The sequence below is a fragment of the Populus trichocarpa genome, chromosome 6, assembly GCF_000002775.5.
Source record: "Populus trichocarpa isolate Nisqually-1 chromosome 6, P.trichocarpa_v4.1, whole genome shotgun sequence".
In the NCBI taxonomy this organism is placed as follows: domain Eukaryota; kingdom Viridiplantae; phylum Streptophyta; class Magnoliopsida; order Malpighiales; family Salicaceae; genus Populus; species Populus trichocarpa.
The window spans coordinates 20135148-20150626 of NC_037290.2; the positions used below are offsets into that span (position 1 = coordinate 20135148).

Here is a 15479-nt window from a genome sequence, read left to right on the forward strand (position 1 = left end):
TATTTTAAGGGTTGGTACTCGATTTTTTAAGCATCTAATTTTATCATAAAATTAAATAAAAATAATTTATAAAAATAATAAAGTTATTAAACTCATTGGAGTCTTTGACTCAGGTCGCAAGGTGACTAAGATCAATCTTCCCTCACATCTTCTCAATATTAAAAAAAAATTGTTGTGTTAAATTTTTTTAAAAAGTTATGTCATGTTTTTACCGGTCATTCAAATTGTCTCTGGACCCATTAAACTGAATGATTCATTTTGGATCAACTTACACACGGTTTAATTCAAAACTCGAGCTAGGCAAGAAACCTGGTTAACAGATTTCAAGATCATTCGATTTAATGATACTGTCAAAAAAATATATTTATATTGTAACAGTCCCAAAATTTCTAGCAATATATTTGAAAATTCACAAATTTTTTTTTTACAAAATTTTTTTTTACACAAATTTCCCAAGTTATTATTTATTTAATTGTTTGTCCCTTTTTTTGTTTATGTAATCAAAATACAAGAATTTTATTCGGGAGTTACATATGTTCTTAATAATTTTTTTAATTTTAAAAAAGTAACGCTAATCAAATTTACTTGTAATATATTATACGGAGTCACAACTCAAGATAAACTAGCATCGCTTTGGCCAAGTGGCTGTAAGTTCACAGGGATTCCCGAAGTTTTATCTTTTTTTTTCTCTTTCATTTTTACCTCCTTAAGAAGGTGGGACTTGATATAGTAGTAGTACACAACAAGCTGCACAAAAAAAAGAAAAATATAGGCTTTTGCCTCTAGACCAAATGATCTATTCAAAGTTTTAGCTTATCTAATAATAATCAAGTGGTAAAGAATCAATTAAAAAGAAAGAATATTCTTGATTTGAATCCTTTCACTTGCATCTCTCAATCCACATGTAAATATACAATTGACAGAGATCTCGAGTTGATAGAATAGGCTCTCTTTAACATAATTTAACTCTTAGAAATAATAATGTCACATCAAAAATTTTATCCATAATATAAAAAAAAAGGTTTATGTGACACTTTTATATCCTTCCAATAAAAAGATGTTATTCCCAAGATATTCCACAATGTGGGAACCAATAACAAATAGTTGAACACTACAGCAACATACTGATACATGATGGAAATCTCCCTTCCTTGTTTGTCAAAGTAAAACGAAAAATAGAACCCTTGAAAAGTACTAACAATGTTATTTCACGTTGACAATGTCTATATCAAAGCCATTTTGGAAGGACTGAGGGAAAGTTTACATATTACATAAGTCTGGTCCTGCTGATGCTGATTTTAGATCAAGTTGTGACTCATGCATGAGCGTCTGGCCCTGCTGGTTTTGAGTTGAGAAGTGGCTGAAGAGCCTTCACAACAATAGTCATGTTTGGCCTAAAGTCTGCTTCATATTGAACACAAAGTGCTGCAACTGCTGCTAACTGATATACCAATTGAAAAACACAGAAATGAGGACAAGATACAGGGGGAAAATGAGGACAAGATACAGGGGGAAAAAAACAAGTGCTTTCAAGCATTCACCAAAACTTCAAATTGCCTAATCCCAACATGTACTTGAAGCTATTTCCTTTCCATCAGAATCAATAGCAGAGACTAACCGAATGCTTGATAATTTGTGTTGAGGAAAAACAAGGGATAATAGTAAAGCACCTTGGCAACTGCCTTTGGAGGGTAATCATTGTTTAGCTTCGGATCCACACATTGCTTCACTTTATCCTCACTCAATCTTGGTGTTGCCTGCAGCAATTACATCTCTTCTGGGTAAACGCACAAATGGAGAATTGCAGAGGAAAGGGAGGCCCAAGTATAAACTGAAACATACCCAAGTAACAAGACTCTGTTGCCCTTTAGGCATTGTATGGTCTACTGGCTTTCTTCCTGTCAACAACTCTAGAAGAACAACTCCAAAACTGTAAACATCACTTTTCTGAGTTATCTGTCCAGTCATGGCGTACCTGAAAACAAACCATGGATTAGAAAAGAGAATGCAATAAAATCTTAGAATTTGTAATGCAAGACAATAAGGAAGATGGCAGAAATGTTATTGCATAATTAAGAGTTACTACTAGCTGCTAGGAAGGCTAAAAAAGTTCACGCATGTTCTTAGCATCTCTAAGGCGAAAGGTATGCAGGAAAAGCTGCTCCATTTTGGTTTAGGACACAGAATATATACTTCACTTTACTACATTTAGATACTCAATGCTTTCTTAATAGATGAGAGAATGAATGTCGACGATTAGAGTAAGCCAAGACTGCAATTTCAGACAACAGGCTAGTATTAGAGAAGATATGAGGCTTACTCTGGAGCATGGTAGCCAAATGTTCCCAAGACCCTGGTTGAATGCAGTCGAGCAGCAGTGTCAGAATGGGCATTTGACAAGTTAAAATCGGCAATTCTGGACATGAAGTCGTCAAAGAGTAGGACATTGCTTGATCTGACATCGCGATGAACTATAGGAGGCTGAACCTTTTCGTGCAGATACTCGAGGCCTTTTGCTGCCCCATATGCAATTTTAACTCTCTGGTTCCAGTTCAGAACTGGACCTGGTTCAGCCCCTTGTACACCTTTCCTCCCTGCAGTATAAAATTAACTAAATATGAACAAATTCCAAGACACAAATGAAACTAAGAAACATCATAACTGGATTTACCATGTAGTACATCATGTAAAGAACCCATTACAGCAAACTGATAAACCAAGATTCGGTTGTTTGCGTCCAAACAATACCCCGTCAACTCCACAAAGTGTTCATGCTTGAGTCTTGAAACTACAGACAGCTGTATGACCCCATATTCAAACATCGAATCAAAACTTTGTGACCAAAAAATAGAATTTACCAAAAGGAACGCTCCCAATAACTAACCTGTGCTGCAAAATCAGAATCTGGTTCCTGTGAGCTGCTGGTGTCTAGCTTCTTAATTGCAGCACGCATGCCATCACTTAACTTGGCATAGAAAACTCGGCCATAAGAACCTTCTCCGATCAAAGCCTTTGTACCAAAGTTTCCTGTCATCCTATTTAACTCATCCAATGGTATTGCTGGAATTTCAATAGGTAATACCTTCTGTGGAGCTCCATTTCTGGCCGGATTGGCGCTTCTCGGCTCTCCTCTCCCGCTGCCTATAAACACAGTAGGAATTATCACATCAGAAACTTAAGAAACCCAGGTCATTCACCAGAAAACATTAAATGTTTATTCTTCTTGGCTGCTATTCTATTTCCCTTAAAATTATCATCATTCATCGGACAGGAGAAATTGCCAAAATGGCATGAAATTATGTCAACAATGGAGGCCAAGAACACGAGAAAATTAAAATCCAAGATTGGAAACTAGGAATAGAATGAATTACCACCACCATATGGATTCCCTCCTCTAGGCGGGGCTGTGTATTGATTAGCAGGCGGGCCATGGGGTTCCTCCTCTTTATCTCCACAACAGAACATATGAATTCTTGGATAAATCTAATACAAACAATATCCTGCAATCCCAGGAAAAAAAAAAAACAAACCATATAGAAATATGTTATCAACACAACAAAAACGAACGAAGGTACTTTTTATCGAATCAAAAACCCAAAAACTATCTGGGATTGAAACTAGATATATCTTTCAAATAAATAACACCTGTTGAAATTCTTGATTCCATCAAATCATATCAATTTATGCACATTGGGGAACACCAATGATGTTGTCAAAGTTTAATTCATGATTAAATTGTTGATGTACATGTTTCTCAATGTTAAAACCTCAGAATCTAATTAATCTCAAAACAAAAGAAAAAGGAAAAGAAAGAAAAGAAACTCAAAAGAACAGCATTAAATGGTCATCATTGATCGGTCAACCATCAATAAAAATGAACATACCCTAAATCCTGTGATAAATGACCCTGTCAAAAAGGAGTAGAAATTGATAGACAGACTGGTAGAGACAAAGAGAGAGAGAGCTGAGGATAGAGAAAAATTGTGGAAACTAAAGAGAGAAAGGAGATGGTTGCTGATGTTGTTCTGCAATGGCTCTCTGTTTTTGGGACAGAGAGGCACCCAGGTCCTTTTTGTGGCGCGGGAAATTCGGTTTAGAAAAGAGTTTAACCGCTATAACTAACCTACTCCATCCTACGGACTTGCCTTCACGTTTTGCATTCATCTGCATGTCCCATGTCCTCTTTCTTTCTTAGTTTTATCTTATGCTAATCTTACGGTCCATCTTCACCTGATCATCGATATATTATATATATGATGATCACCGTCTTCATGGGTGACCTCACATTAGTGGGCCACGGTTAGACTTCATGGTTTGCATGGTGGATGCCCTTGGTTAAGGTCAAAGGTCAATGATTTGACTGCATTTGACCTCTCTCTCTCTCTCTCTTTTTTGGAACATGATTGCACAACCAAATCCTGCTTCAAACGAATTGGAGCAGAAAAGATAGCATGTGTGTTCTCTTTTTCTTTCTAGCTGCATGAGATAATTGTTCTTCAACCCCGTTTTCTTTTGCATTTGACATTTTGTTTATCAATACATTCAACCATTATCTTATCAATTCTTTCAGCCCTTGAACAGCTCGGTGATGAACCATAATTATTATACCTGGTTCACAGTTTCTCGAATTAACTTGAATTTAACTAGATTAATTTCTAAATCGGTTTAAAATGAAACCTAGTTCGAGCTAGATTGTACAAGCTATTGAATCAACTTCTTGAGTTGGGTTGATAATTTGTCTGAAATTAACTGGTCAAATCATTAATTTGGGTTTAGCCAAAATAAATAACGGGTAAGGATAAGAATTGAGTTGGGTTTGACCCAGATATTTGCTTTGGTAAGCGAGGGGATTGTTATTTTTTTTTTCATGCTATATAACTTGCTAATATTTTTATTCATACTACTAATTTTCTAGAAACCAAATACTGTCATAAGCTGATTTTATTGTTCCCTTCAGACAGTGATGTCGAATTGACCTCCACTCTTCATTTTACTGGAGGGACACCTGAAAGGATATGAATGCTAAGGACAAAGAAGATAGGTGGTGGTCAACCTTGCAGGTTTCCAAATAAAGTATCATCAATTGATATCTGTAAGAGATACAAGGAGACAGAGTTGATCTTTCCCTCTTCTTGTCTTAATGTGGGCATGTGGTACAATAACATAACAAAACAGATTACAGTAGGTTCGGTGATATCCAGAATGTGTTAACTGCACATGCATGTGCTGCCCAGATCCCTCAGCCACCGGTTTAACACCGAATATCCAGTTCTTACACTGTCAACAGGAATCTGTTCCATAGAACAGTGAGCTGATCAAATAGATGCCAAAGACCAGTCTCAATCATAAACACCAAGACAACTGAAAAACCCCAATCAGAATAACTAAAGCTACATCTTTGGCACATTGAGAAACCCTAGCATCCTCGTGAATTTAGTTAACTGTACAATAGCCTTAGCATCAACTTTCCATCTCATTCTTCTTTCCATACACGACCAGTAACCCTCAATTTCAGCTCTTGCCTATCCCCACCAGAGAAGTAGAGAGCCAAATTCCTTTGAATAATAAGCCCATCCTGGCTGTCACGGACTTTCCTGTGACTGTCACGGATGCTCCTGGGAATTCCTTGCCATACCAGTTTTCGACCATTCCCACCAACTTCTAAGCTGTAACTGAATTTCTTAGCTTCGTTATCATCACCCATAAACCTTAAGAAGGCCATATAGACAGGTGCCATGCCCAGCTGGAAAGCCTCAAAATGTAAGCAGAACTGTCTTCCAAAACAGTTAAAAACCTGCAGAGGATCACGCAATTCAGATGAAAAGTGATCAACACTGCCCAGCAACACAAGTAACAACTAACTAGTAAATAAAGCATGATTAATGAGATTCCAAAAACACCTTTCTAAGAAAAATTTATTGTAACAAAAGGTTGTGATGCAACTATGTCAAATGGACATCAAAGCAGCATGTACACCAGTGCATTTACATTTCTAATAGCATCCACAGCACCATAATTCTAACAGCAGGAGCTAAAAAAACAAGAACCATAAGAAAGAGTTGACAAATATTCCAAAACAGCCCAGCAGGAAGCATGCATGAATTACGTCAAAATCTGTTTCAAATATTGCTTTTCACTTTCCTGCAAGGCATTTTTCTAATAAAGATCGAGTCAACATCAAATCCCAACCCCGAGAAGAAAACACTCAAAAAAGAAGGGAAAATTAAAAAGTATGGCAACATCTTACACATAAAAATAAGTCTAGCAGACTGCATCCATGCATGCACGGACGCACACACATACACAAGAAAAACCCCAAAAAGAATGAGTTGAACAATCCAACTTTATCATACATCATACGAGGAACTTACTGTAAGCATCCATGTGGCATTTTCAACTTCATGTGGATTTGACTTAACATAACGATGATTAAAGGTACACCCATCATGCATGTCAACCTTGTGATCATCCTTGAGATGGGAAACAAGAGCAGGGATGTCACCGGTTACAGAGCACTCAGACCCAGCATAAGGACAGCTATATGGACGGAATCGACAGTGTTGCTCATGCTTGAGCTTGCTGTAGTATGGGAAAATATCAAGGCATCCTAAGCTCTGGAATTTGCAGGGCAGCTCCAATGATTCTGCAACTTTCTCCAAAGCCAAACAGCGTATATTTCCAAGATCATAGCGGCAAGTAGGGCAACAGTTATGTACTCTAAGCTTGCAGTTCGAACATAAAGTGTGTCCATTTGGGCACTGTAACAACCAAGTCCAGCCCACAAGGAGGGGGGGTTAAGAAAATTAATTACAATATTTAGCAATTTGAGAAGATAAAAAAAATATGAAAGAGGGAAAAGACTTTTAAGTTACAGATTTGAAACAATAAACTGAATCTCCAAACCTAATTGACCATGTAAAGCAGCAGCAAGTTATATAGTAAACTACTCATGAGGCATTTCTGTCCTAAATATTCAATGAACCAAATGCAAGAGAGTAATTTGTTAAGCTCCATACATAAGTCTACATCTGGCATCAATAATGCCACCCTTTCCCCCTAATGAATTCAAACTCTGTTCTCAATTCCTTTTCTATGCCCCTACCACAGGCATTATAGTATTTTACAACCTGTGCTAATAATATATTTTATTAAGCTAATCGTGACCATATCTACCAATCAGTAACTTTATTGAATACACTTTACTTCATTAAATAATCCATAAACAGGATAGCAGAATTGATTAACTTCCAATTTAAGCAATTCCCCTAGAAGTACTCCACATCTCCAGGTTCACTAAAATGAGTACTTGCCAGTCATTGACGTGATAAATACCTTAGTATGGCAAGCTACAATTAATCTCTCTTAACTGTATGAGATATCATAGGCAGTTTCCTTCATTATAACCTTGACAAGGTGATATTAATTTCAACTATTGAGATCCTGAGTTGCTCTGCTTTAATTATATTTTTGGGAAGAAGTCTCAAGTGGTATGTGATTGGTCAGAAACAAAATTCTACTTAAAAGAGAGAGGGGGAGTTTGCATGTTGCTTCAAGGAAGAAACCAGACTAAAGGAGAACAATCCATGATAATTAAGAACAAACCTGGTGAATTGGAGGGTACATTAAATTTGTACAGACAGGACACTCAAGGAGCTCGTGCACACCATTGTTTGAATAAACCCCATGCTTTCCACCCAGAACAACAGTACCTTTTGTTGGTGTAATGTTATTTTCTGATTTTGAATTTGCAACGTCACAATCCGCAACTGTGGAATGAAATTCAAGAACTTCTTTAAAAGCACTTCCTCCAGGAGCCATTGCTATTCCAAACTTGATAATATTTTCCAATAACTAAAAATAGCACCACTATCGCCTCTCAAAAGGATTCACACTCCATTGGCCTGTAAAAAAAAACTCATTAATAGGGAAGCTATATCTTATGCACAATATACCAAATGCAAATTGTCTAGATTCGACTGACATCCAGTGCAGCAACTGAACATAACACTTTAATAGAAAGAAGTTGTTGTGTTATAAGTTTTAAACTGTAAACATACTGGAAGGAATTTTGGTGGATTTGGGGTTTTCAGGGAATCTGCAGTTGCCTTTTGTATGCAGAGGCCACTGGCCATGAACTAAACTCAGTGTGTGTGAATTCATGACTGTCTTATTGAAGTATGTTACGATAGATTTCAGCTTAACACATCATTTTATTTTCACCCCGCCCCTTCAAAATCACACATGATTAGAGAAAGCAAGAGACCTTTCTTGTCGCAAAATAAAAATTATATAAAAGCACAAATAAGACATAGAACACCTTTCAAACTTGTTGCCCCGCTATGCTATTAGGAAGTGGCTTGCCAACCATAAGGCATCTTTGGCAGCCAGAAGAAAAGGGAAGGGCGAAACTCAATAAATTGCCCAAAATAGAATGCATCTACACCAATTCCTCCACAATCATCAATGTGAATGAATCTCCATTTTAAGTAATATACGTGAAAATGAGAAAATAATAATAATCATCGTTTCGCAAGACGCCCCCCCTCCCACCCACCCAAACACCCAACACCCACCCACCCACACTTGTATCCATCAAAGCAATTAAAAATTGACCAGAGAAAAGGGCGTGAGAAATGAGCCTCATTTCTAATTCTCAATCAAGTATAAACCTGAATTCTGCCTAAAAATGCCCATTTTATACACACCAGCGAGCAAGGAATCGAAACAAGAGACGGAAATAACAAATAAAAATAAAACCCAATTCAAAATTAATCAATCCCTTTTAACAAAACTCAAATCAGGTTCTGCCAGGAATTACCTTTAATATTATTATCCTCAAAGGAACCATGAGATGAAATAAAAATATGAAAAGGAAAGAAACCCGCTTTCCATATTAAACATACATATTCAATCCAAATATCAACCCAAAAAAATCTAATCTTCCCATTTGGCTTAAAAACCATCAAAGCAACCCAATCAAACACAAGCAACAATGAAAACAAACAAGCAAACCCCATTTCAGGTTTCCAACAAATAACCCAAAGACAAATCGCAAAAGCAAAAACACATCAAATATAACAAGAGATACCCAGTTGAGAATTTCTAAGCTTTTTGTTGTGTCTTTACATATGTAATCAAATTCAGACAAAACATTGAGACCATGAATTGGAGACAGAAAGCAAAAAAGTAAATAAATTTAAACAAAAAAAATTGACACACGAGGACTCCGGATTACCCGGATTTGGAAAACGAGGAGAAAAGGAGGAGCCTTGTTCGCATCGGTGTAAAGCATAAATGGTCTCGGTTTTCTCTATTTATATTGGTGACTTCACCATATTTTCTTGTTTTTAGTGAGTTTTGAAAATAATTGAGCTATTGTTCTTTCTCTAGATAAAAATAAAAATAAAAATAATTGATCTAGTTAAGAAATAATAATTATACAAGTCTCTCTCTCTCTCTCTCTCTCTCTCTCTCTCTCTCTCTCTATATATATATATTGGTTTTGTTTTTTGGGTAACTATAGATCAGTCCCCAAATTATACAGCTACTAACAGATCAGACACTAATCTTCAAAATCTTGCGAACACTGGAACCTTTGCTCGGTTTAACATGTTTGAATTCCCCGTCAATTTGTTTCTATAAAATAATAAAAATTAATACAATATAATCTATTTATTCACATTTTTAATAATACAGTTATATATTATATTTCAAGTTCTCTTTGGAAAGGATTATATTTTCAAGGAGAAACCCTAAATCTATCCTTACGTTTTTTATTTTATCAATTAGTCCTTGTGTTCTTTAAATTTATTCAATTAACCATTGTGCTCTAAATTTGTTTGAATAATATAATAGCATCATTAAATTATTTTCATTTATAATAAATTCACTTATATATCAAATTAATTCTTAAGTTCTCAAATTACTTGATTTTTAAATATTTTCAAACAATCTCACGCATTTTATAACTTAGTTGACCTTCAAATATATTTATATGAACTTGAACACGAGTCTAGTCCAACTCTTAATAACTATGGACTTGTAACTATCCCAACTCGAAGCCACTAGATGACGACGACGACGACGACGATATCGACTATTCCAACTCTTAATAGCTATGGACTTGCAACTATCCCAACTCGAAGCCGCTACCCAACTTGAAGCCACTAGATAACGACGACGATATCGACTATTGATATGATAATAAATGTGACTAAAAGTAAAGGTAGAGACTGATTTGCTGGAAACTAAAAGCTTGGGGACTGATTTGAAGTCAAGTTTTTTTTTCATCATTATTAATCCTATGGTAAAAGTCAGTGGTGGTGGACCAACGACTATACGCGCACGCAAGGTTTGAAATTTTTAATGATCCCTTTACCTTTTTTATGATCAGTTGGAGTTGACGTTTACTCTCGACAGGAGGAACAGCCTGATTCTGTACTCTCGAATGTATTCCAACTTTCTTCTTTTATAACTATTTATGTTTACTTTTTATAATATTTTTTTAAATATATTAAAATAATAATTCTTTATTTTTAAATTTTATTTTTTTATTAGTAGATCAAAAAAATATAAAAAATTAAACATGATTGTACTTTAAAAACAACACTACCTTAATCATCAATTTACTTTACATCTTAGTCTATTTTCTTTAGAATTTAAAATGAAGAAAAGGATTTTAATATAAGAAAAAATCAAAAAAATACTATAAAAATTACCTTTTGATTTATTTTATTTTTCCTTCCCTCGATGGAGTGAAGTGTCGACATTTTTACAATAGTTGGTTAGAAAGATTGAATGTTCATTGTAATGTTGCTGTCTCGACTTGTGATTTTTCATTCGACCTTGGCATTTGACTTTTAATACATCAGGACATGGAGTCCTACTTGCAAGTGAAAATGAAGAAATCGCAAATAATCATAACCATAACATCAACAGATATAAGCGTTGATGCTCTGATAATATATTCGGGAAGAGTGTATTTGTTTTTGTATTTTTAAAATATTTAATAAGAAATTGAATTTGTTTTTATATTTTTTTTTTCGAATTATTTTTAGTGTTTTTGAATTGTTTTAATGTGCTAATATCAAGAATGAATTTTAAAAATAAAAAAAATATTATCTCGATACATTTCCAAGTAAGAAACACTTTAACAAATAACCTTTATCGCAAAATCAAACCGTAACCAAAACACTGGGGTGTTTAGGAGTATGGTAGCAATTGTTTTTCAAAATGTTTTTTACTTGAAAATACATCAAAATAATATTTTTAGATGTAAGAAATCTACTTAAACTTTGATTAAAAAAAATTAAAAATAAATGCAACAATTTAAGTGGGGATGATCCCATTAAGATTTTATTAAGAAAAACGTTAATATAATTAGCAAAAAAATTATTGGAGAATATCTTTAACATTAAAACCAGAATAAATTTTTGCAGTGGACAATATTCGAAACATGGACCAACCAATGCTATATTCGGAGGATGCTTACAGCCTTTTCTCGACAAGATTGCTGGACCACCTCTTGGTTTGGCACCGTAAGAAATCTTGGCTACAATTTAACGACCGACTTATATTATATTTCACATACTAATTATAGATAATCAAGATCATAGAAATAATCCATGTAGGTTTCTTAGTAACTTATTTATTTTTACCTAAACCAGTCAAAAACTCGTATTACAAGTTTTAATTTGAGATTTATATTGAATATTTTTATTTACGTTTGATATAAAAATAAATAAAAATAAAATTGTCCTTATTAATTTTCAAGGAGGTCATTTCTTAATAAAGTTATTAAATTATATGTTATATAATTTGTAGTATTTCTCTTAAAATCTGAGAGCAATCAAGCATTTAAATTAAACATGCATTGAAAATTTAAATTAGATTACATACATTTATGCATATTATGGGGGGTTTTTTGTTTCTTAATATTTTTGTTGTTTTTTTATTTTTAATGATGAAAAAATATTTATAAATTTGTTTCAATTAATAAATAACAGTATGAGTCTTTACTTGGATTTAATAAATATATTTGACCTAGATAGATGTAATATAAAACAAATTTAATTTAGATAAATAGCTTTCCATATAAGTTTAGAATTTAGTTCCTAAATAAATTAAGATTTGACATGCTCATACGAAAACACAATGAAAATTGAGTCTTTTTTTTATTTCTCTATTTTAATGATATATTTGCATAACAATTATCAAAGTAATTTTCTATTCATTTGTGTATGATTCATGTATAGGATTTCATAGATATGTCACAAATTCATATTAGCATCGTATCAATAAAACATTTTTTTATATACGTTTATATTTAATGTACCATGTCCAAGAATTATGATGAGGCAATAGAGTTTAATTAAGAACTTGTATTTATGATATATTTATTTTTCTTACTAAATGGATTATTTATCAATTTCTTCTACTCCAACTTTATTTTATTTTTTGTTTTGTTTTTGGGAAAGGAGAGGAAAAGTGGCTGGATTCCAGGAGTGAAAAGAGAAAGTCATTGTTTACACTGATTAAGGCCAAAAAGGGTTATTTTGGTGTTAACGGTTTCTTTCTATAGTGAGAGTTTATCCTACGTGTTTTTCCCCCCTTAAACTTGTCTTATATGGTAGATCTAAGCCCAAACAATTTTAGTTTTAGATTGATTATGGATTTTTGGGTACGTTTTTGGATTGTTTGCAACTATAGATATGTTTTACAAGGTGTTTAAGGTCTTTTCATGGGTCGAAATATGGTTGCAAATGATTTTTCTTATTTGAAACATCACAACTCAATTTTATAGTGGCCAGAGGTTGTTAAAATTTGGACAAGACAGGCGACACATTGCTTACTATTTGTTTTTCAAAAATTTAAGGGGCGAACTCGTCCACCCTTTAAGAAAAAAAGGTTCAAACGCGTGAGCTACTCCAAGCCTGGGAGCCTAGGCCTTTTTCATTCCTTTTTTTTCTTTTTTTTATTCCTCAAATCTTACCCATCATAATCGGATTTTTTTGCTTACTTATTTTTTTTTAATTTTATCATTTAATATTTTATTGATTTTTTATTGAGCAATGTAATTTGTTTTGATTTGGTATTTTTATTTAGTTGCATCGATATTTGGTTGGTTCTCAATTTTATTAGTGTGTATTTTAGACAAAAAAAATTATTGAAAAAAAAATTGTTTAGCCTAATTAAGTCCACGATCCAGATCATTGGTTTGACTTGTTTAACTTCGAATAGTTATGAATTGAGTTTCATAATTTTTCCCGATTATATAAATAGTTATCAATTTATTTAGTTAAATGCATACATGAACTCTTATAATTAAGATTTTTTATGTTAAAAAACACGTACAAAATGTTGATGCATTGAAAACAAATGTATTTCACCTACAACGAAACGCGAGTCAAATAACTAGTTAAGAAACTTATTGGGAAATTAAAAGATAAAACCTCTTACTGATTAAGTTTTCTTTACGAAGTTAACTTCTTATGTCCTACTCTCTTTCTCTCTCCTAAAAAAATAAAAATAAAAATGTAAATAGGTTATTCCATATTCTTTAGTTGAAAACATGGCGCCCCTATTATAACACTCTTTTAGGTAGTGTTTGGTATGCTAGACAATATTAATTTGATTGAATAAGACTAGATAAGTAATTGTCTTGTCTTATGTTTGGTATACTTTGGACTGGATTGGATAATTTGTCTTATTTTATATTTGGTAGACGTTGAACAGGACCCGGCATATTCGGGGCCTGAATTAATCCAAGTTTAAGAAAAAATAGAGGAATGATTGATTTCACCTGGCACAGTAAAAAACATGGGTCGACATGCGACTCGGTTGACTCAAGATAAATCATGGATAAAAAATCCATTGAGTTTTTTAAATATTTTTTGTCAAAATGATGTTACTTTGATTTTTTTTTTAATCTAGGTTAACTCGGGTTGACCTTTTCGACTCGTGACCTAGCCTTGCCTAGGTCGATCCTCAAGTCAGGTTTTAAAACTATAATAATAATCATTTTTATCCATATGTTGAATTGAGTCAACTCGGTTTAACCTTCTCGACCTGTGACCCAAGCCTTGCAACGAGTCGACCTCTAAGTAATGTTTTAAAACTATGATAATAACCATTTTTATCTTTATTTTGATCCAAATCAACGCAGGTTGACCCTCCCAATCCGTGACTAGGGCCTTATCTCGTGTTGACCTCCGATTCGAGTTTTGCAACTATGATAATACCACTTTTATCCATACATTGACATGGGTCAACTAGGGTTGATCCTCCCGACCCATAACCTAGGTCTTGCCTTGGGTTGACTCCAAATTGGGTTTAAAAACTATGATAATAACCACTTTTATTATTATATTGACTCGGGTCAACCCGAGTTGACCCTTTCGACTTGTGAATCAGGCATTGTCCTAGGTCGACCCTCTAATCGAGTTTTAAAGCTATAATAATAATTATTTTTATTCTTATGTTGACCGGGGTCAATAGTCAACCTAACTTGTGACCCGGGCCTGGTCCCGGGTCAACCACCAAGTCGATTTTTAAAACTACAACAACAATAACAATGTAATAACCCAAAATCTTATTTTATCATATTTATAGAAACATATAATATTATCATTTAAAGTACATAATTTTTTTTTTCTATCAAATTCTGACTAAGTTTCCTTTATATTTTATTTATACCAAGTTATCGACTCAATCAATTTTCACAATGTGCAAATAAAACTTCAACATATTCTCATCATATATTACCATCAACTCAAGGACAACGTTTTCTTTTCCTTCTGTATTTCCTCAAGCAAATCAATTATTATATTATTCCAAAATATTTTAAGTAACGGAATGATTAACTTAGTTACAAAATAAAAACAACACATATTCATATTAATGCTAATCGAACCTAAAACTTAGTCTATATAATTACAATCATATGGTTTCAAAGAATTTAATTGAGATACATCATTCATACTTAATTTAGATTCATACACTACTTAGTTACAAAATTATATTACATAACAAAATATGCATTGATTTCACAAAATTACAAATATGATACCTACTACTCGTCATGACGTTATGAAATACCTAAAATTTATATAATACTTAGCATAATTAGTTTAGATACAAAGAATATTTATTATTATTACTTTTATATGTAATTATTTCCAATTCATACAATTTGTATGATTTAAGAACACAATATCTTCTCTTGCCAAACTGGTAGTTGTTCCATTTCTAAATTACAAATCTCTCAAATTGTTCGTTAACCAGGACACTAGTCCCAGTAATCCCAAGTACTAATTCTCCAATTTTCCATTAATCAGGAAATTATCCCATTTACTAGGGAACCAAAATCTTCCTCTACCCATTAACTAGGGCACTATTCTCACTAACTAGAAAATTAATATCTTTATCTGTCCATTAACTAGGGCATTAATTCCGCTAACCAGGGAACCAATTTCTTCATT

At 33.5% G+C, this 15479-nt stretch overlaps 2 protein-coding genes across 3 annotated transcripts; both read right to left on the reverse strand.

Annotated features, from left to right (window-relative positions):
* Nucleotides 1-984: 984 nt before the first annotated feature.
* On the reverse strand, nt 985-4187 carry LOC7455635 (probable protein kinase At2g41970). The gene is made up of 8 exons (XM_024602433.2): nt 3885-4187; nt 3372-3500; nt 2885-3141; nt 2672-2798; nt 2321-2594; nt 1843-1975; nt 1671-1757; nt 985-1441 (listed from the first exon to the last, which is right to left on the reverse strand). The coding sequence occupies exons 2-8, from the start codon at nt 3463-3465 to the stop codon at nt 1316-1318; spliced, it is 1098 nt and encodes a 365-aa protein (XP_024458201.1). The 5' UTR covers nt 3466-3500; nt 3885-4187; the 3' UTR covers nt 985-1315.
* An 874-nt stretch (nt 4188-5061) lies between these two features.
* LOC7479519 (E3 ubiquitin-protein ligase SINAT2) lies at nt 5062-9404 on the reverse strand. 2 transcript variants are annotated; one of them, XM_002308321.4, is made up of 4 exons: nt 9236-9404; nt 7603-7901; nt 6372-6758; nt 5062-5794 (listed from the first exon to the last, which is right to left on the reverse strand). In XM_002308321.4, the coding sequence occupies exons 2-4, from the start codon at nt 7816-7818 to the stop codon at nt 5474-5476; spliced, it is 924 nt and encodes a 307-aa protein (XP_002308357.1). In that variant the 5' UTR covers nt 7819-7901; nt 9236-9404; the 3' UTR covers nt 5062-5473. The 2 variants fall into 2 exon arrangements, with proteins under 2 accessions (XP_002308357.1, XP_024460200.1); XM_024604432.2 differs by lacking the exon at nt 9236-9404 and adding an exon at nt 8058-8521.
* Between the last annotated feature and the right edge of the window lie 6075 nt (nt 9405-15479).

Coding starts and splice junctions, on each gene's coding strand:
- LOC7479519 (XM_002308321.4), bottom strand. CDS start 7,818: ATGGCTCCTGGAGGAAGTGCTTTTAAAGAAGTTCTTGAATTTCATTCC. Junction 6,759..7,602: donor TGTACCCTCCAATTCACCAG/GTTTGTTCTTAA, acceptor TGGTTGTTACAG/TGCCCAAATGGACACACTTT. Junction 5,795..6,371: donor ATGCCACATGGATGCTTACA/GTAAGTTCCTCG, acceptor GATCCTCTGCAG/GTTTTTAACTGTTTTGGAAG.
- LOC7455635 (XM_024602433.2), bottom strand. CDS start 3,465: ATGTTCTGTTGTGGAGATAAAGAGGAGGAACCCCATGGCCCGCCTGCT. Junction 2,799..2,884: donor ATTCTGATTTTGCAGCACAG/GTTAGTTATTGG, acceptor GGGGTCATACAG/CTGTCTGTAGTTTCAAGACT. Junction 2,595..2,671: donor TTTACATGATGTACTACATG/GTAAATCCAGTT, acceptor TTTATACTGCAG/GGAGGAAAGGTGTACAAGGG.